General features: G+C 34.0%; 2 protein-coding genes across 4 annotated transcripts in view; both read left to right on the forward strand.

Moving 5' to 3' along the window:
* The window catches only part of LOC101888881 (uncharacterized), a 165097-nt gene that overhangs the window by 37239 nt on the left and 104178 nt on the right, over positions 1-23680 (forward strand). Inside the window, exons 3-4 of one of the 3 annotated variants that reach the window (XM_059124399.1) lie at positions 7198-7339; positions 17399-17434. In XM_059124399.1, coding sequence (XP_058980382.1) covers positions 7198-7339; positions 17399-17419 — 163 coding nt within the window. In that variant the 3' untranslated portion in view covers positions 17420-17434. Of the gene's footprint in view, positions 1-7197; positions 7340-17398; positions 17435-23680 lie in introns of those variants that run through there. The other 2 variants (XM_059124398.1, XM_020036118.2) reach the window with 2 other exon arrangements.
* Positions 3043-23680, forward strand: part of LOC131803303 (uncharacterized) — a 201423-nt gene continuing 180785 nt past the window's right edge. Inside the window, exon 1 of the mRNA XM_059124400.1 lies at positions 3043-3046. The gene's annotated coding sequence lies outside the window, so the exon portion shown is untranslated. The remainder of the gene's footprint in view (positions 3047-23680) is intronic.

The raw sequence follows: 23680 nt of genomic DNA on the forward strand, positions 1-23680 counted from the left end.
GGGTCAACATTTTTGAAAATTTATAACTCTTATAAAATGTGATTTAAGTGTCCGATTGTATTCATTGCTTACATTACAATATTTCACTCCTTCTCCTTCTGGTAACTACCTGGCATAGGGTTTAAGATTTCGACAGACAAAACGCTCAAAGAATGCGAAATAAGCATCTAACTCGCTTCAAAATTCAAACATCCAAACAGTTTTGCTAACACAATATCTATTGTGAAGATGATATATATCTGCGGACCCCTTATGGTAGCTCACCGTCAAAGGATCAAAATTTTCAATATTTTTATCTGTCAGAACTTGCGAAACAAGTGTTTCAATTCTTTACAACTTGCTGTATATGGTATGAATAGAGGGTCAACAGTTTGAAAAATCAAAACAGAAACCAAAAAAAAATTAATATTCGAACATTGGCTAAGGGTCGGCAAAACCGACGGATACTTTTTTTATATAAAAATTTGTATGAGCTATAATTTATCCATTTTTTAATCAACAACCCCCCTTCCCTCTTTCCTCTTTTGAGTAAGTAGATAAAATAACTTACCAAAAAATGTGGTTTTATAGTCATAATTCACATTGACAACATGTCCCCCAATTATTTTATTCCCCCGCTCTACAACATTTATGTTAGCCTGTCACAAAAAAAATATTCCCTAACGTCTTGTAATGACAACCTTTTTCGGGGGGCCAAATTGTGTCTCAACACAATGTAACAGTTGTAGTGGTAACAAAAGGTCCTTTTGTATTTCTTTTATTCCTTTTTTGCTGTATTTTTTTTTCTTTTTGCTTCTCTCTGTTTAACAACCACAAAGGACCCAATTAGAAATGTCCAAGGGAAAGCCAAACATCCAACTAACTAACCAGCCAACCAAACAAACGACCTCTACAACCACCCACGCTCCGGATATTGACAACAACAACAAAATGGCACCAAGTTCTGACAAACCTTATGTATGAAGTCGGTTAGTTTCATTCTTGTTGCTGTTATGGCTGAAACAAATTTCAAGTTTTGTCCCGAAGCGATTAAGGGACTCAACATGGTCCACCACAATGATGCTAATAATAATTATAACAATAACAATAATAATGGTAACCAACATTGTAACCATAACTTTAATACAAATATAAAAGTATATATACGAATTTAATATTTTGATTCGTGGTGGTTATGTTTTGGACAAAAGCATATCACAGTTTAAGAGGCTAGGAAGCTAACATTGCTTTGGCTTGAAATACTTTGCTTTAATTTCAGGAATATGGTCGTTGAAAATATGTTTATATGCTGATGAATCGAACTCCTGCAGACTTATGGATTTCCAAACTTATTACCAAAGATCCTATAAGTTTAAATAAGGAAACTCCATTTGTTCAGTATGGAAACTAAAATTTCGCACATGTCAATATTTCTACCAAGAGAAGATCTATTATGAACTAGTAAGAAAATGTCAAAAGTCGGGTGAGGCCGATATCCTACACCACTATGTTTATTTAATAGAGCTCCCGTAACAAAAAAGTTTATATTGAGAATTTATGTGTGAAGTATATCATACCAAATAACATTGAACCAAATAACATTGATGTATGGTGTATGATATGACTTCGATAACGATTATGTTAAAATGTTGAATTGGAGCAATAGGTATATCGGTCCCAGATTCACCAAAAGGTAACATTAGGTTGAATATGAAAAAAACAAACTATTCAATATGGACAGATATTACATATATGGTGAGCAATAACCATAATGTCGAATGAAGATGTATAAAAAAATATGCAAATCTTTACCGAAAATTTGGCAGGGGTATTTTCAAACAGTATTGTTTATCGTGGAGCGCATATTACGCATGTGACTACCTCAAAATCGGATGAAACATATATATGGGAGCTATAGCTGCATCTGAACCGATTTTCTTCCAAATTTGATGTACTTGCTTCTACACTGAATTCGGTGGGATGTGTCAAAATTCAGTTGGCACATCTAAATATTTCTATCAATACAATATCTGGTGTGAATATATAACGGTCCACTCCTTTTGGCATTTCACCTACAAAGGCAAGGCGAAATAGGCATCCGAATCATTATGAACTTAACACATTGCAACATTTTCACTTAGACAAGATCTGTTGTCAAGGTGGTAGATATCGACCCACACCTTCTGGTAACCAAAACGCTCATAAAACGCAAAATAAGCATCTGATTTTCACAACTTTCAATATTTATATCTCTTATAACTTGAAAACCAAGTAAGCGGTATATACTTAAATATTTCTCTTAATCAGAGATCTGGAGTGAATATGGAACTTATCGGCCCACTCTTCCTCCTACTTCCAAATGACAACGAGTGGCTTAGAAAACACAGCAGATAAAAAAAACTGCAACAAAGTCAAACGCCATAATTTTTCATTTTTTTCAAATCTTAATCGAATGAAAGCAAAAAATGACGGAAATAGCATCAAATTTTAGAATAAGTTTAGATTTTGTTCGAATTGGTCACCTTTCTGCCAATGAAATCGTCACACGCTTCCCGAATGTTGCTTTGCGGTATTTTGGCCCATTTCCGGCGAAGCGCTTGCTTGAGGTGATCGACACTTTGGATTTTTTAGTGCCAACCTTGCTTTCCAAAATACTCCAGACACAATAGTCCAACGGATTGGTATCCGGAGACTTTGGTGGCCATTGTGCGCTGGAAATGAAGCGAGGAACCTCATTTTGTAGCCATTCTTGGGTGGCGCGTGCTGAGTGCGATGGTGCTGAGTCCTGTTAAAATGTCCAAGGTCAGCGGCCGAAATGTTTGCGTGCCCAAGGCTTTAATACACCCTCCAGAATATTTTCGCGATAATATTCGGCATTTATTCTGATGCCACGGTCGATTAATGCTAGCAGAGAGCGGAGGCCCACACCATCACCATGGAGTTCTGGTGGCCAACCGAAGGTGCACATTTTCAACTGACCATCTTTCTGTTGCGGTGTAAGTTCTTGCACTTTTTGGAATTTCAATGGCTTTACCCCGAGCTCATTTTTCAATATTTGACGAATGGAATATTGTGATATGTTTAGCTCACGAGCCATTTTTCGGTCTCTGCGACGCGGGTTTAGATCAATTCGCTTCTTTACTTTTCGAACCATTTCTACGGACTACGCTACCAGTATCACGGTAACGAGCGATGGTACGAGACACAAAAGATTTATTCACATTTAAATGCTGGAGTGCTCTAACGATAGCCACTTGTGGTTATCCAGCCAAATATAAAGATATCACACTATCACGCTTGAATTCCATTACGAATAACTTTTTTCTGGGAAATTCTCATCAAAATGCTTTTGTACGCTTGTAAACAATATAATGAGCTGTCATTGGAATAATTTTAACAGCTGTCAGACGAGTGGCTTAGAACTTTTGTACTTAGTACTTTTGTAATGTCGAAACATATGCACCGCATTTTTGTTCGTGTGGTTGAAATTAAAATTCAAATTTGCAAAATTTTTGGGGAATAATTTGTTTCAACTGACAGTTAACAAATCTAAGAACCGTTCACAAATCGGATATGACAAGCATAATAACCTATTCCGAAGCATCTTCCGAAGCTTTCCTTGAAACTCCTTGTAAAGAAGGATCTATTCTAATTTTTTTTTCGCATATTTGTTTTAAAAATCGCTGAAGCCACCAATATTTCATTATTACCAAGGGGTCGCTCTTCTTTCCAAAATTACAGATATCTATGAAAATATTTTATTCCCACAGTCCAGACAATTAATTCGATAGAAATGTTCGACGTCTATGGTTTAACAACTAGCTTTAATTTTTCCCAAACTTGTTTAACCAAAAGTCAAGTGGACAAAATGGGCAGCACGTGTGGTATTGCTCTACTCCAAAATATACTTCTTTCTTACATTCTAACATATAACAATTACCAAAAGTTTATGACTACTTATTATGATTCCGGCGTTGAGTACTTGAAAAATTCTTGAAAAAAAAGAAGGTTAAACACAGTATCAGCACAAAATAGTAACACAGGCAGCACGTGTGCCATCTTCTTAACTATTGTTGTTGTGGAGCGAACTTGTTTCCGTCCACTTGGGCGCACTCATACAGTTACACTTTACAAACATCAAAACATTTATATCACACATACATGCTTATTAATATTATTTATTAGCAAACTAATTGTTCATAAAAACAAGTTCGCCGACACAATAGAAGAGGACGCAATCGCGAAAAGGTGTTGTTCAAGCAGCCGTAAACGCTGTACTTTCCTGCAGCACATAAGGCCATAATGAGCACGTGTATCTAACAACCGCACACACACAAGCACGCGTCAATTGGGAGTGTTGGGGAGGGAGGGGTCTACCCCATTTTGCCACTTTCCAAAGAATTCATAAAGGGCTCTCCAAGTACTTGTATCTTTTGTTCCGTTCCAAAGAACCGGAGAAACATATTTTCACAACTCCATAAAAAACGGAGATAATTAGTTGCCAAAATACTAACGAAAAACGCTAATAAGAAGAATGTTATCTTCGTAATAAATAACACACTCAGCACACATGTTTTCGGGGAGGCGTATGAAAAAAAAACAACAAGCAAATAACAAAATAAGCTTACAGCAACATGAAATTAAAAAAAAAAACAGAAGAAGAAAACAAATGAAGATTTCGTGGAAAAGCGGAAGAAGCCTCGAATACACATATGCCTACTTTGGCGTTTTCGCTTGTTGTTGCTGTTTTTGTGGAAATATATTATCATTAGAATGGTTGGAAGGACGGAAGGAAGGAAGGAAGCGGTTGGCTGTTCAAATGTCAAATGTCACTGTGGTTGTATGTGTGAATAAAATGTCGAACTTTTAAATTTGTATTTCAGTTTTAAAAAGGAAATGCTTTGCGTAGTATTTATCGGATGCTTGAGTTTCCAACCCATATTTTTTAATATTTGCCTTTTATGGAATTTTTAGATTTCAGCCATATTTTCAAACTTGATTGGCTGAATATTGCATTAAAAATCCGCAAATATTAACAAGTATAAGTCGGTTTGCCGATAGATGTATACCCTCAGTCAATGTCCGATTATTTAAATACATTTTGATTTCTGTTGTCATTATTCAAAGGAAGTAGCTAATATTGTAAATTTAATATGGGACCTACATAAATATGATATAAATATTTCGAGTGCCAGGTTTACTTTACAGGGTGGTATGAAAAAACTGCAACCAACTTCAGACTGCTGTCATTTTTAAGCCACTAATCCATTGACAGCTCATTATATTGTTTACAAGCGTACAAAAGCATTTTGGTGATAATTTTCCAGAAAAAAGTGGTTCGTAATGGAATACAAGCGTGGCCTTTGGAAGGCCATAATTCGTGCCAAAATTATGGCGTTTGACTTTGTTGCAGTTTTTTTATCTCACCCTGTATATGAGATATGTGCTAATTTTTAGAAAATCTTAAAATGTGCGTGAGGTACCAGTTATAGTAAACCTATGTATTTCATACTTCATCTAATACAGATAAAAAAAGAAAGTTATGACAGATAAAAATATTGAAAACTGTGGGTGAGGAACCTGAAGGGGTTCGCAGATATATATCATCTTCACAACAGATCTTGTGTTAGCAAAAATGTTTATATGTGTAAAATTTGAAAAGAGTTGCATGCTTCTTTCGCTTTCTTTGAACGTTTTATTTTTCAAAATCTTGTGAGGGAGGTACCAGAAGAAATGGTCCGATCTCTCTAACAGATCTTGTGTTGTTGGAAATATAGAGATGTTGTAAGTCTGAATGGAATTGGATATTAATTTCGCGTTTTATGAGCTTCATGGATATTCAAAATTTTGAGTCCTTGTGGGAAGGTAACCGGCTTTTCTTATTTTATAGTCGTTTTGGTTGTTCAAAACGTTGACCCTTTGTGGGGAAGGCAACAGAAAAATTGGTACGATCTCTACCATCTTTGCAACAGATCTTGTGTTGATGGAAATATTGAAATGTGGCAAGTCTGAATGGAATCGGATGTTAAATCCCCATGTTTTAAGAGCTTCTTGGATATTCACAATTTTGAGCGTTTAAGGGAGGTACCAGAAGTATATAATTATTCAAAATTTAGACACTTTGTGGTGGAGGTACTTGATGGGGAGGACCGAGCAACATTCGGGCAGCGTGTGACAGTTTCAATGGCCGTTTGAAGGCCTTAATTCGTGCCAACGGTGACAAATTCCAACAAATCTAAACTTATAAAATTTGATGCTATTTCCGACATTTATTGGTTTCATTCAATAAAATTTAAAAAAAATGTAAAAATTATGGCGTTTGACTTTGTTGCAGTTTTTTATCTCAACCTGTAGTGCATTCTGCAATATTACTGACAAACATGCGAGGATATTTTTAGTCGAAACTTTTAATCCTCAAGAGAGTGACCAATGGGTTTGACCTATATATGGGTCAATAGCTAGATTTTTATAGGTCCAGAACGTGGACCTAGGTTCATTCTTAATTAGTTTTAGTAATAACCCATTATTTCCAACCTACTGGAAATGCAGAAAGTTTTTTGTTTATTTTTTTTTTAATAAGCTATTAAGCTCCCAATTTTTTATTGGGTATTCTTCATACTAAGTACTTGTCACAATTTTTGATTCAATATCAAAGTTTTGAACAACTAATCCAATGTGCATAAAATAATGTCTGTGAAATTGTTTTTTTTTTTTTTGTTTTTTTTGTTAATAAGATTTACATGTTTTATGGCTAAAGAGTTTTCGCCAAGATTTCTTCTAAATTTCCATGTAGCGTTAGAGGGTAAAACAAGGAAAATCCGTTTAATTCCTTACGTTGTTGTTGTTGTTTTTTCATAAGGGTTGTAACATTCCAGCCTCATTAGCGATAATTTACACACGCACTCACATATGTAGTTAATTATGTGTGAAAGGATGTTCATGCATTTAGATGTTAATGTTAAAGCTATTTCGTATTTTTACCGGACTAATAAATTAAAATTATTACAATTAAAACCATAAAAAGAAGTAACAGCCACAAAAGGGAAGGCCTATTTTGAAGTTTGCCCATAATGTCTCAGAGCAGGATAATGTAGTTCATTGTATACGCCAGGGAATCTGCTACGGTATCAAAGTAATGACTTTTGTAGGGGCTTTTATGCTTTTTCGAAATTTATTTATTCAGCATTTTATTTAAATTAAATGTTGTTTTTTTTTTTTGCAGTTTGTAGAAGAGAAGGAGTTACCGGAAGTAACGTTGGCCCATCCAAAGGCCAAGGAATGGATCGTTGCCATGGCTAAGGCGAACTACCAGGAATTGGCAAAGTTGGCCAATGATCATCCCGAATTGGTGAAACTACAGGTATGTAAACTGTCTTTATGTAAAATACGATCGAGATTTATTTAACAAGGTATACGTTTTTTTATTTTTGGAAAATAAGTGTCCATAATTAAATAGGATCAATCCAAGATTTTTATGATTATGAGAATTTGATTCTAATAACCTCTTTACTTCTGTCAAATTGTTTCATTTTACGATTGTTATATTTTATCACTTCGACACCTACAGGGTGAGATAAAAAAACTGGTTTTAAATTTTATTGAATGAAAGCAGAAAATGTCGGAAATAGCATCAAATTTTAGATTGAGTTTAGATTTGTTCGAATTGGTCACCTTTGGCACGAATTATGGCCTTCAAACGACCAGTGAAACCGTCAGACGCTGCCCGAATGTTGCTCTGTGGTATTTTTGCCCATTCCGGGCGAAGCGCTTGCTTAAAGTTATCGACACTTTGGTATTTTTTAGTGCCAACCTTGCTTTCCAAAATACTCCGGACACAATAGTCCAATGGATTTGGTATCCAGAGATTTTGGTGGCCATTGTACGCTGGAAATGAAGCGAGGAACCTCATTTTGTAACCGTTCTTGGGTGGCGCAGACTGAGTGCGATGGTGCTGAGTCCTGTTGGAAATGTCCAAGGTCTGCAGCCAAAATGTTTGCGTGCCCAAGGCTTTAATACACCCTCCAGAATATTTTCGCGATAATATTGGATATTTATTCTGATGTCACGATCGATTAATACGAGCGAAGAGCGACCATAGGCTGTTATGGCGGCCCACACCATCTTCATGGCCTACGCTTAAGTTCTTGTGGCCAACCGAAGGTGTACATTTTCAGCTGACCTCTTTGGCAAGTAAACACGATCATTTTGTTTGTCTACAAACTCTTGGACAACGAATGTTATCTCATCGGAGAAAATCGTATTCGACAGTTCACAACTTTCGGCCAAGCGAAGCGACTCTTTAGCTCTTTTGAGTCTATTTTCTTTCTGTAAAGAAACAAGTTCTACGAATTTGGTGAAACTCCATTCGGATATAGCTATAGCTCCCACATATATGTGTTATCCGATTTGGCGTTAAAGTCCCTCACATGCGTAATATGCACTCCACAACCATATTATTTGATACCGGGCATCAGATGCTGCTCAAAAATACCTCTCCTAAATTTCATCGAGATTGGTTCACGGGTATATATAGCTTCGATATATATCTTTATCCTACTTTAAGGCTATTGCTTAACATACATGTAATATCAGCCCAAATAAAGTAGATTTTTTCATATTCTACAGAATTTTACAATTTGGCGAAACTAATTATTGACCTCACATAAATTCACAATATAAACTTATTATTATGGTTTTTATTATTATTATTATTATTATTATTATTATTATTATTATTATTATTACTATTATTATTATTATTATTATTATTATTATTATTATTATTATTATTATTATTATTATTATTATTATTATTATTATTATTATTATTATTATTATTATTATTATTATTATTATTATTATTATTATTATATTATTATTATTATTATTATTATTATTATTATTATTATTATTATTATTATTATTATTATTATTATTATATTATTATTATTATTATTATTATTATTATTATTATTATTATTATTATTATTATTATTATTATTATTATTATTATTATATATTATTATTATTATAATTGTAATTATTCTTCTTCTTATTATTATTATTATTATTATTATTATTATTATTATTATTATTATTATTATTATTATTATTATTATTATTATTATTATTATTATTATTATTATTATTATTAATTATATTATTATTATTAATTATATTATTATTATTATTATTATTATTATTATTATTATTATTATTATTATTATTATTCATTATATTATTATTATTATTATTATTATTATTATTATTATTATTATTATTAAAATTATAATTATTCTTATTATTATTATTATTATTATTATTATTATTATTATTATTATTATTATTATTATTAATTATATTATTATTATTATTATTATTCATTATATTATTATTATTATTATTATTGTTATTATTATTAATATTATTATTATTATATATTTTTTTCTTTCTTTTTTAATTAATATTTGTATCACAGTGTAATAGTTTCAATGAGCTTGATTTCCACCTATATATTTGTGTCTGCTCGACAGTCTTTAACGTCTATTTATTAACCGCCTTGGTCACATTTATATATGACCCAATTCTAAGGATTATAGAGAGAGGGTGTAGAGACTTGCACTTTATGCTTATGATGGAAAAATGTTTGGGGCCAAAAAACATTTTTCCAGTCTAATTTTGCTGTAGATCCACTGGTCAAAAAGTATATTTCTACATGACGATCCGGCAGAAACCGAAACATTGTTCTACAAACATGAAATGTTCATTCCACGACCACTGCAAGCTACCTCCTTTCGTTTTTTTCTTTTTTAATTAAAAAACAATTTAATTAAATGAAATTTAAGGCATTTACCTTAAAACGACGTTTATTGCCTGCCAGACCTCCTACCCCACTATACATCTAGGCATTAAATAAATCAAGTTTTTATAACAATTAAAAAATCCATAAAAAACACTCTTCTTCCCCTACTGCCCTCTAAAAAATCAATAGTTTTGCTTGTCGTAATAAATTCTTGATGACTATTGAAAATTGATGTGTGTCGTCCTCCCCCAATACCAGAACCCCCAAATGTAACACACCTTGGTATGTTGGGCATGCCATCAAGAACGAGGAACACACAAACTCACAATGCCAAGACATAAAAAATTCTCCGTATGTTTGTTTTTTTTTTTTTTATTTTGAAAGGGAAAGATTTTCTTTTAAATATCTTAAATAACCATAAATCTTTTTACGCGGTCATAAAGTGTCATAATAACCTAACCTCGCCCCTTAAATTTTCCTCAAATTGTTAATACACACAAATGAAATGATAATTTCTTCATCTTCATCTTTCCATTTTCGATGAGTAAATCAAGTGTGTGCCTCAGTTCGTTTTTTTGTTTTCAAGTTACACAGCGTAAAAACGTTTGTCTCTCAATTAAATTGTGGAGCAATGGAATGGGAGCATATCCAGCGACCGAACGACCCTGCTTTGGAAAAGAGGAAAAATATTAGCCCTAACTTGCCTTAAGAGGCGCATAATTCATTTTTTATGCCTCCCATATTCTGGTCGAAGAGGCAGATTGCATGCCCTCCACATTTTGGGAACTGAAACGTAGAATGTTTTGGATGCGGCTCCTCCCAATCAGTTTTCTCACTGGGCTGATGGTGTCAGTTGATCGCCATGATTTATTGGTCTTTAAGGAATTCTTTGCCACAACAGCATAAATTGCCTACTTCTACTTCTGCTCTGGATGCTGCAATCCGCTCATACTTTATGTGGGAAATTAGTTAATCATATAAACTAATTGGATCTTATATTACTTGATCGCTGCAGTTTTGTTCCCGGAAATATTTTGTATTCCAACAGAAATTCTTAATTCGGTGAGCATGTGTGACGTTCGGGTAATTAATTTGTACGCCAGCACTTCTTTTTCGGATTTTCTTTATTTTTAAAACTTGGTTATTTCGACAAAAACGCATCCCAAGCCAGTGGTGTGGTAGGTGTCATCGAATGGCATGGATTATGCCCGGCACCCACTTATTTGGCGCTTGCAAATTCAACGTTTCATTTGAAATTGCATCGAAACGGAAATGTGAATAAATCACACTCGATTATGCCAAGCGGAATGGAGTGCACTCGCCAGTGTGGTGGAATGCAACGTTGTTACTGCACCACAAGTGTGTCATGCCATTTTCGGATGATGATCGTTGTTAATTCCCCAAAGTTGAGATCATAAATTCCTGTCACATTACTGGCGATGACGAAGCTGGCTGATGCTGGTGGGCCTTCAAATTCACGCAGACACACTGCAGCGCATAGAACTTGGGATTATTATTAAAATTTGTTATTTGTCAGGCAAATGTTCAACAGATTGATATACATGTTTCGTGGAAAAAAAAACAATTCTCAATATTTGATTTTTAATATGAATACGGGTATGGGAGACAATTATATGCAAAATTGTAATAATACCCTCCACCAATTTGAAGGAACTTGAAAAATTTCCAAAAAGTCCCGTCGAAAAATACCGTTCAAAGGAAAACCGTTATATACGGAGGCATGGTCCTGCATATACAATTTTTTTGTCATAGACTGTAGTACCCTTTGCCAACTTTAAATACGAAATTTTAAACAATTTCGGTAAAAATGTCTCTAATATCATCAAACTGGAAAAAATTCCGGTAAATAATGTAGTTTATATCGTCAGAATATCGAAGAAGTAGAGGCACCTTTATATGTGGACTATACGAAGACTTGGACCTACCAAGACAATTTTACGTCATAGATTGTAGTGAAACAATTCCGGTGAATAATGTTCTTAAAATCATCAAAGTACCGAATATCAGGAGGTTTCCTTATATGGGGGCTATAAGAAGATGGGTTACCTGTGTACGCATTTTTTTTCATAGGCATGAGTACTAGCCGAACTTTAAATACGAAATTTGAAAGAATTCCGTAAAAATTTTCGTTTAAATAATTTAAACAGCGAATATCGAGGGTTACAATTGTATGGCGGCTATACGATATCGTGGACCCATATCGACAATTCTCTTCTTGAGATGACTCGAAAGGAACTGCTTGTGTGGATTTTCAGACAATTCCATAGCAAAATTTGGGTAGAATATTGTGAGGTATCGTTACATGGCGATATACGATATCGTAGACCTATATACAGGGTGAGATGAAAAAACTGCAACCAACTTCAGACTGCTGTCATTTTAAGCCACTCGGCCGTCAGCTGTTAAAATTATTCTATTGACATCTCATTATATTGTTTACAAGCGTACAAAAGCGTTTTGATGAGAATTTTCCAGAAAAAAGTTATTCGTGATGGAATTCAAGCGTGATAGTGTGATTTCTTCATATTTGGCTGGAAAACCACAAGTGGCTATCGTTAGAGAGCTCCAGCATTTAAATGTGAATAAATCTTCTGTCTCGCACCATCACTCGTTAACGTGATACTGGTAGCGTAGCCCGACGTCAAGAAAGTGGACGGAAGGAAACAGCAACATCAGCAGAAATGGTTCGAAAAGTAAAGAAGCGACCCGCGTCGCAGTGACCGAAAAATGGCTCGTGAGCTGGACATATCGCAATATTTCATTCGGCAAATATTGAAAAATGAGCTCGGGGTAAAGCCATTGAAATTCCAAAAGGTACAAGAACTTACACCGCAACAGAAAGAACATAGACTCTCAAGAGCTATAGAGTTGCTTCGCTTGGCCGAAAGTGGTGAACTGCCGAATTTGGTTTTCTCCGATGAGAAAACAATCGTTGTCCAACAGTTTGTAAACACACAAAATGATCGTATTTACTTGCCAAAGAGGTCATGTTGAAAATGTCAAGAACGTCGCTCTCCGCTCGTATTAATCGACTGTGGCATCAGAATAAATGCCGAATATTATCGGGAAAATATTCTGGAGGGTGTATTAAAGTCTTGGGCACGCAAACATTTTGGCCGCAGACTTTGGACATTCCAACAGGACTCAGCACCATCGCACTCAGCACGCGCCACCCAAGAATGGTTACAAAATGAAGTTCCTCGCTTCATTTCCAGCGTACAAAGGCCACCAAAATCTCTGGATACCAATCCGTTGCACTATTGTGTCTGGAGTATTTTGCAAAGCAAGGTTGGCACTAAAAAATACCAATGTGTCGATCACCTCAAGCAAGCGCTTTGCCGGGAATGGACCAAAATACCACAGAGCAGCATTCGGGCAGCGTGTGACGGTTTCATTGGCCGTTTGGCCATAATTCGTACCAAAGGTGACCAATTCGAACAAATCTAAACTTATTCTAAAATTTGATGCTATTTCCGACATTTTTTGCTTTCATTCAATAAAATTAAAAAAAAAATGTAAAAATTATGGCGTTTGGCTTTGCAGTTTTTTTCTCACCCTGTATATCTGCCAACATCTTCTATCTCATCCACAAAGGGTCACAATTTTCAATATTTACATCTGTCATAACTTGCGAAACAAGTCCGCTATTCTTTGCAACTTTCTATATTTAAATATTTCTCTCAACCAGAAACCTGATATGAATATGGAATTTATAGGAATAATTTCTCATTAAATTGGATATAAATGTCCTATTTTCTTGTAATTTTGCACATACCAATATTTTTATATGTCGGTCGGTCGACTATATCTGGTACATCACGTACATTTTAACATTTTCTAAAAACTATCACGTATCTTATTTAAAGTGAAGGAAGTTACCAAACCTGGCATGTCGCAATATTTATATCTAATTTAGTTATGTCCCATATAAAATGGACAATATTGGCCCATTCCTTCGAAACCGTCTCCATAAAGGGTCAACAATTTAGATAATCATAACAGAAGTCAAAATATATTTAATTAATCAAACATTAGCTTAAGGCATACACCTTAAGGCATACTTTTGAACTTGTTTTTTGCTCATATTAATTTTTAACCACTCTATAGGTCACAATTATTATGGGTGGTGCTCTGTCATAATGCCCACGGTCGTACATTCCTTAATATAATGGGGATTATGTCATAATCCCAGAAGTAGCGGGCATAAACCCCATTATAATGGGGATTATTTACAAAACGATTGCGAAAATAAACCGCATTATGGGACATATATTTTTTACCTTATCCCACGATATATGGGTGCAACACAAAAAAGTTGACTTATTTTAAACTCTAAAGTGATTTCAATAGACGGGCGACGGATATGGTTGGATAGACATTCAAAACTCTATATATATTCATGGAAAACTCAGTTTAAAAGGGATATACAAAAACATGGATCAAAAATTATATTTTAATCAAATTCAATTTTTAATTTACTGAAATTTAACGGGGAAAAGGGGCTCCTCCATAGCACCACATTTTTTCAATTGTATTACTATATAAATTATATCAATAAGCTTATTTTGTATTTCGCAGTCAACGTTAAATTTCATGTTGTTTTATTGTTTTGTTTTTTTTTTTACTCTTAAATATCAACACTTTATTTTTGTCAAAAGTTTAAAAAATAAACAAACATTTTTATGATTTATATTTTGTCATAGAATTTTTATAGATTTATGATCTTTCTGTGAAAATATGGGGCAAACTAAAAATATAAAACAACAACTTCCGAATTTATCTGATTGGTGATTCTCGTTTATTTCTACAGCTGATTAAATCGTGAAACATCCACCTTGAAAGTGTTGGTTTTTTACCGCTCTCAAAAGAATGTTTTATTTTGTATTATAGTGGCCACAAAAAAAAAAAAAAAACCAAACACGCATAAATCCCCTCGAGCTCATTATAAACAATAACATTTCAAATTATTTATAAAAAAAAACTACAACTAAACAAAAACTTCAAAAACACGCAGGCACACACCCAACAATGGGAGAGAAATATTTGAATTTATGACAAATTAAGAACGTTAGACAACAATGTCTTGGCGAATGTTTAACAACCGACGAAATGATGTTCAACAAACAGCAAAACACAATCTCCGGTAATTTCGGTGATGAAAGAAACGAAAAGTTGAACATTAATTTTGAATGCCATAATAAATTTTGAAATTAAATAAAAAACGTCTTCCAACATTTTTCCATTGGTTGTTGGAAAAATGTCATCCATTCATTGTGTTTGGGGGTGAGGTTTGGAATTTCTTCGATTTTTTTCCTAGGTTATCTAGTAAAAATAATAGAATGACTAATTCAGGAAGAATTATATGTTTGCATATTGCTGAAATTTAGTTCATATTTATAAATTTTTAATACCCTGTATATTGTCTGGATGTTATATTTTTGTTATTTTCAAATCCATTGCAAAAGTGTACAGACAAATTTAAACAAAACAAGTAAGCAAAGGCTACAGTCGAACGGGGCCGACCGTTGAATACCCTACAACACTATAATAAACCATATAGTTTATATAGGCGAAATGCTCGACAGAATTCCACAAGATATTGTGACAAATAATAAAAGAAAACCATCAGGTTTCGTTCTCTAATTTTCGAATAATAACAACATAAACTAATTTGCTCATTTCCAATTTATTGGTAGATGTTGCACTTAAATGGTCTTCCTAGATCTGGAACCAATATTTCCCAAAGACCTTTTGCCTCAGAAGTGGCAAAAGATTAACATTTATTATTGGTTTTTGACTGAAACGCATCTATATGAGATACAGACATTTGACTATATTCTTCAACGAAATCAGCGTTAACGAAATAGTCGGAAGTGCGTCTTTCCTGTATTTGTGAATTCTCCAAAAAGTCACTGGAATGGACATTTTCGTATTTTGTCTACAAAAGTTGGCAAACTCCTTCATACATTGAATATTTTTGGATGGCCATCCAAAACTGCTTGGCTTTTGCAATGTGCGGTAACCCCCATTCAAATGTGCGTGAGGATCGGGCGATAATTACGACCTGCCGACAATTTTGCAGTTTTTTGGTCCATTTCAACCCCTAAATATATGGCGATCATCTCCAAAAAGAGTAGACTTCTATTCTGACCCTCATCTTATCCCCATGCAAAATTTCGAAAGGATCGGGCCATAAATGCGATCTGTATATGATATCCTAACTACTTAGTTTTGTTAGCTGTAGAAATGTTACCAAATGTTTAATTCAAAATGAAAATATGCCAAAAATATGACAAAATTGAAAAAAATATGAGAAAATTTTACAAAATCAATATTTTCATCTATAGAGAGATATTTTTATGCGATTTTTTTAGACGTTTTTTTCTTTCCTGCCAAGAGGCCATTCTGAATTAATGAGAACTGTCGAAATCAGTTCAGCCGTTCTCGACATATAAGAGATCTTTTAAGCATATCTCCTTTGAAAGACATATATATCGCACATATTTTGCTATATATCCGATTTGTTGGATAACAACATCAATGTAAAGGTCAGATGTAACCTTGTGATGGCTTTGTGATTTCGCCGGGATTTAAAATATTCACGGTTTAATGAAAAATTTTGATTTTTTTCAAAAATTTTGATATTTTACCCGCTAAATATTAACCGATGACCAAAATTAGTAGGCTTCTTCACCGCCCTAAACTCTATCTACATTTCGCGTCGATTGGTCTATAATTGCGACTTAGACGTTTTTTTCTTTCCTGCCAAGAGGCCATTCTGAAGTAATGAGAACTGTCGAAATCAGTTCAGCCGTTCTCGACATATAAGAGATCTTTCAAGCATATCTCCTTTGAAAGACATATATATCGCACATATTTTGCTATATATCCGATTTTTTGGATAATAACATCAATGTAAAGGTCAGATGTAACCTTGTGATGGCTTTGTGATTTCGCCGGGATTTAAAATATTCACGGTTTAATGAAAAATTTTGATTTTTTTTCAAAAATTTTGATATTTTACCCGCTAAATATTAACCGATGACCAAAATTAGTAGGCTTCTTCACCGCCCTAAACTCTATCTACATTTCGCGTCGATTGGTCTATAATTGCGACTTGTATAGCTACTGAAAAATCCGACATTTTTTCAGTATTTGGTCCATTTCAACCCCTAAACATTTGGCGATCATCTCCAAAAGCAATAGGGTTCTATTCTGGTCCAAGCCCCACCTACAATCTAAATTTCGTGAAGATCGGGCGATAATTGCGAGCTGTAGAGTGATTACAAATTAACATGGACAGACGGACAGGCGGACAGACGGACAGGCGGAAAGACGGACGGACGGACGGACATACATAGCTAGATCGACTCAGCTCGGCGAGCTAGGAAGATCGATGTATACTTTCCTATGTGGGAAACCAATATTTCGAGATGTTAAATAATGTTTGGCCCAATCAAACTTATAATACCCCCAACACATAGTGTTGTAGGGTATAAAAAGAAATTGATTAACGTTAAATATTTAAAATTGTTTATAACATTGGTGACTTATTTTTCCAGCCAATTTTCCAATATTTTTTCTTTTTTTTGGTAGAAATTTATTATCAGAAGATGATGCTTGAAATTTATTTCAAAACAATTTTGGAGGGGCCAATCTAGCAAAAAAAAAAAAAAGAAAAACTTTATCATGTGAAAAATTTACAAAAATATCAGAAAAGTAATTTTTTCGGAGGAGACCGGTACCAAATTTCTGCGTTCGTCCCAGGAGTCGACTCCCAATCTATGGGCCAGCGTAACAATTTTGCCAGAGTAGCTTCATGGGGATGTTGTGAATTTTTAAGACTGGTTTCAGCTCGTTAGCCGCTATATAGCGGAGGTAATGTCGTCAGGACCATGGGACTTTGAAAAGTATTAAAAGCTCATAAGATTCTTGCATTATGTTTCAAATTCGGAAAATATGGATTATTAAGGGAGATTTTGACTCAAATTGGAAACGTTTTAAAATAGCATTCAGAAATATACACGCATGTTTTTCACTTGTAACACATACATTTCGAATGCAATTATTTCTTATATTTCTTTAATTTAACAGTTTCTGCCTGAAACGAAATTTTATGTTAAAGATCAAAAAATAGGAAATACCTTCGTTTTTTTTTTTTTTTTTTTCAAAATTGTTACAGATTGGTACGATATATAATAAAACTTAAGAGACTTATAGTGACATTTAATGAAAAAAAATTTTGTCTTTGAGGTCATCCTTCTAAAATGAAAATTTGTTTGAGAAAATTTGCATATACACACATGAAGCTAAAATGTAATGTTGTCGAAGACACTATATACTTAAAATGCAAGGATGTATAATCTTAATCCGAAAATGGAAGAGGAGCGTACTTACCCCCTCTATTTCGGTTGCTTTATCGTTATTACTCTTATTACACAATAATCTCATATGAAGTCGAATTAGTCGATATGGTCCAGATCCTTCGGTACCTCTCCCATAAAAGGGCAACATTTTAGGTAATCATAACGCAAGGCAGATTGATACATCCTTCCTTTTTTGTCCTAAATGTCAGAAACTGTAATTTCGGAAAATGTTTTTCATGCCCCAAAACAATCATTTTTTTTTAATTGTTAAAATTAATTCTGTTGTTAGTAAAAATCACAACAATAGTAATTTACTTCGAATGCTAGAGTTTTGCAGCAGCAGCAGTTCAATGACTAACTAACTGTTAGAACACATGTTTATATTTGTTGCATTCTAAATGCAAACATGCGATTTCTATGTTTTGTGTGTGCCTGTGTGTGTGTGTATGTGATCCTTACATATCATACATGACATGGTCGCATGACTTGCAGGGCTGGCTCACTTGTTGATGATGGTCGTTGGTCGGACTAACACAAAACGGTTGATAAACAAAATCTACCGAATGTTATTTTTTAATTTAAGGCGACGGGGGTGTATCACAAAACATGATATTTTCCCATTGACTGCGCAGACGTCACTGTCATTGTTAAGCCATTAAAAAAAGAAAATAGAAAATGTTGGATTACATTCGGGAGCCACTTGAATGACGACGCTAGGTAGGAGGCGTATTCACATGGTGTAACGCAACTTCTGGGGGTAACGACAGCAGCAGCAGCGGCATTTGAAGCTGGCACAAAGACACGTGTCGTTGTCGTTTTTATTGTGTTCAGCGGGTGTTGTTGTATTTATTGTGTCTCCTACGACGTACATACTCCTAGTCATGCATTACATGCTTGTACTCGCTGTTCGTCGTACACACGGACAGACATACCTGCAGCCAGCCAGCCAGCCAGGGTACATAGATTTTCTCTCATGTTAACATTTTGTTTAACATTTTGTCTCCCACAATTTTTGTTCCGCCGTCACAGTCACAGCCACATGGCAAAACAGCGAAAAAAGCCAGAAGTTGTAAAAAATAGAAACCACAAAAAGGCCAACAAATTTACAAAATCCGCCATTTAAACAAATTAAAACCAACAGCAGCGGCAGCACTCGACACCCAATTGGGGCGGTCTTGTGTTGTTGTTTTTTTTTTTAACAGTTGTTTGCTTTTTTCATTTGGATAAAGTGTCTTGAAAAGCTACAACACAAAAATCCAACAATTAAACAAAATGAAAAACATATGTTTTACATGGCAATTGTTGCTATTGTTGTTGTGACTCTTTTTTTTTTTTGCTTTGTTCTTCGACTAGCGTTTCAGATTTATTCATTTAATGCAGCGCGCGTTTAACTAATTGGCGAAGTCAATGAATTCCCAGACAGTGGTTAGTTAAAAGGAAAAAATATCTCTGGTACGTCAAAAAAATCTTGGCATATCTTAACATTCTGCCAATTTTTATAGCCACCGTCATAGCATATGTCTAAGTCATTTCCGACACTATGAATTATATACTGATAAAAATAAAATTGTAAGATTATTTTTTAATGTTAATGTACATTTCATAGCTGGATATTTCTTCCAGTTCCTGACGGTTTTTAAAAAAGTGAATAAAAATCGTAGAAAAAAATGTAAAAAACAAGTAAAAAATCTGTAAATTCGGCCGGGCCGATCTTTGATTGCCCTCCACCATTTGGAACGATTTTGAAAATTTTCAAAATGATAAAATCCGTTAAAAATTCTTTTAAAATCTTAAAAATACCGAATGTAGCCGTTATTTAAGGGTCTATACGACGACGTGGACCCGCATAGGCAACTTTTGTCGTAAACCATTACAATATTCAAATGCGAAACTTGATTAATGTAGCTAAAATCATCAAAATACCGAATATAAGTAGGTACCGTTATATTGGGGCTATACGTAGACGTGGACCTGCACACACAGTTTTCTGTCATAGGGTGTAGTATCCATTACGAACTTCAAATACCAAATTCTAAACAATTCCGGTGAATACTGTCGCTTAAATCACGATTTTACCCCTGATGAAGATGAATTCTGATGTAACTAATGTGTTGGCAATGTTTATGGCAAGAGCAACAACATTGCCTTCCAGAGCAAACCAAAATTTCGGTGCGGTTTGGAAGATATGAGCGGAAAAAGAAAACTTTTACAATTAAAAGACCGATGATCGCCAAAAGGAATGTTTTGGAGCCAAATACCGTGTCTTCCCAACCTGTAATTTAAAAATGAATATTCTAACGTTGGAAATATATATTAACATTTTCAAATTCTCCTCCACAAAATGGAGAGTATATGAAAGTTGTCATTTCGTTCGCAAAATCTCGAAGTTTTCTTCGAAGATAATCATGATCAGCATCAAATTCGATATCGATTTAGTCATGAGCGTCTGTCATGTCTGTCTCTGCCTTAAAAAATAATTGAAATCGAAGTTATCCTTACAAGACAACTATTCCAAAGAGGGCACCGATATTTTCTGTATCAATGATTCGATCTCTACCAAATTTCCAAGTTCTGTTCTTAATATTACGAAATATATTGCAAAATATAGGGATACTATTACACGGGTCAAAATTATAAAATAGCCTTAACAACAACTGGCTAATGAACCCAGAAATCCTTTGAGGTTTTTATCTAAAAACGAGTGCTATAAAGTCCACTTGACATTTTCCACAACCCAGACTGACTATTGTGTAGTGAAATTATGAGAAAATTTTGGAATTTTGGAAAAATAATGTTGCATTTTATTAACAGTAATTGATGCCATTATTACACCCTCAGTCATATGGGTAGAGAGGCCAAAACGTGCCTCTTCGAAATAACGGATTTTACGCTAGGTGTCTTTGGACCAAATATTCAGGACATTTGGAGTAGATCTAGCGATATCCGTCCGCCTGGCTGGCTGGCTCGAACGGAATATTCCATTTGGTCCAAACTTGGTAAATCGTAATATTATTGTCGAACTTAGATCGAGTTCGGAGATGGGCAATATCGGTCCACCCCTTCTGGTACATTCCCCACAAAAGGTCGAAATTTTGAAAAGAATATTTTTCTGCATAGAAATAGAAAGGATAATCCGATTTTTGAATATTTTTCTGCATAGAAATAGAAAGGATAATCCGATTTTGCTCCAACCTTGCATATCGTACTATTTGCATTAGTGCTAGGTCAGGTGCGAAAAAGTGCAATATCAGTCCACTCCATCAAGTACCTCTCCGACAAAGGGTCAACATTTTGAACAATTTTAAAGAGTAGATATAAACATCTTATAAAATGTGATGCAAGGCCCCATTTGTCTTTAGATTATACACATCAGAATATTTTAATTCCCCAAGGTCTGGTGCGCTCATCCCATTATTTCTACTAAAACAATATCCCATATATATTGGTCAACTCCTTCTGGTATCTCCCCCACAAAGGGTAATTTTTTTTAATGTCCATGAAGCTCATAAAACTCGAAATTAACATCCGAGTTCATTTAGACTTGATACATCTCAGTATTTCCATCAACAAGATTTGTTATAAAGGTTGTAAAGATAAGCATCTAACTCTCTTCAAATTGCACACATACAAACATTTTTGCAAACACAAGATCTATTTTAATAATCTGCGAACACCTTCTGGTACCTCACTCACAAACAAACAAGTCAGCGATTCTTTACAACTTGCTATATCTAAATATTTCTCTCAACGAGAAACCTGAGATGAATATGGAATTTATGATTTCGCATAAAATTGGATATAAATTCGATTCGATTTCGATTTTCTTGTAATTTTGCCCATAACAATATTTTATATCTTTATGAGGTATGAAATGAAATACTTCGGTCGAATATATCTGGTACTGGTCGGCTATATCTGGCCTGAGCCATATGGTTACTTAGATTGAATAATATCTTTTCGCATTGATTTTATGGTTCGCCGCATAATTTTCTATCGTCCCAATATAATAGGACTCCTGATGTTTTTCCCCTATACAAAATTATAATCAATTGTATTCCAGTTTATGCATTTTCATTATTTGTCTTAATTTAATTCAAACCAAAATATCTTAGACACTCAAAGACAGAACTTCCCTCGATTCCCCATCATCTATTTAAAAAATACAACAGTTGTTTATGGTTTGTTCTTTTTTTCTCTTGAAAATGTGGTCGTTTAACAACAAAAATGAAATACAACTTCAGGTAACGCCCTACAATAAAAAAATAAAACAAACACATGTTAGGCATACTTCAAAGTAATACCATACCATACTTTACATGAGATACTACATACAACAATAGTCAATAAAATTTCAAATATCTGTGTATTTAGTTTCAAATGTAATTGCATGCATATATGTATCTGATCATTTGAGGGAATGAGAATAAGTATTTGCATGTGAAATATTGAATAGGAGTACTTTAATGTATAAATTATAATTTTGGAAATGCTTTATAAATTTGAGTTTTGTAGACATTCACCATAATTAAAAATATAATTATAAGTCCTTCAAAATACATAAAATTTGAAATAAAGACTCCATTAGACAATATTTAAAACCCAGTGTGTTTCTACATTGACAACTAGCAATCATCCACGTCCGTCAGCTAGCTCTCTATGCGGACAAATTCAAGAAAAAATAATTTTAGGGTTTATACTCTAAGCTTAACGGCACACAGTGGGGTCAGATTCCCAAAAAACGGAGACTAATTCGATCGTTCGATCGCTTTAAATTGTTTCCCAGACATTTATATTAACCCTAGTATGTTTGCTATTAAAATGGGGCATATCGGTCCACGTTTCGACATCCTGATTTTCGATATTTTGAATTCTGTTGACTAAAATTTTTAACCAATTTAGAGTTCTGAGTAGATATAAACATTTTCAAGATTGCCAAAAGAACGAAATTTGTGTTGAGCCAGAAATAAATAATCTTTTCTTTGAAAAACCTTCATAAAGCTGAAGACAGAAAGACTACATATTTTTATGAAAGAGAAATTATATTCACACAACGCCTTCCTATCTGAAGTAGACCAAAACCATATAAATATATTTTTATAAAAAAGGAGAGCTGATGTTTAAGAATCATAACTATCGTGTTCCTCCCTCAAATTGGACCAATAGTCAAAATTGAGGTTGAGGCAAGTAACTTAACAACTGATTTTTAAAGAAAGTGAATCATTTTTTGTATAGTCTAAATTTCCCAGTTATAATAGGACAAATGCGCAGAAGACCCCCAATCAAAATAACAGCAAAAAGAAAAAACACACAAAACAGAGAACTAGATCAAATTATATTCATAAAACAAAAATGGACAAAAATGACGATTTTTTGGTGATTATAAAATATGTAATTTCATACTAAATAACAAAAATAGATCTCGATATATTTTTTAACTCCATCTACTTTTTCGGATATGGCGAAAATATGGACATATACCCTCAGCCATATGGCTAGAGAGGGTATATATCAT

The sequence above is a fragment of the Musca domestica genome, unplaced genomic scaffold, assembly GCF_030504385.1.
Source record: "Musca domestica strain aabys unplaced genomic scaffold, Musca_domestica.polishedcontigs.V.1.1 29, whole genome shotgun sequence".
NCBI lineage: Eukaryota > Metazoa > Arthropoda > Insecta > Diptera > Muscidae > Musca > Musca domestica.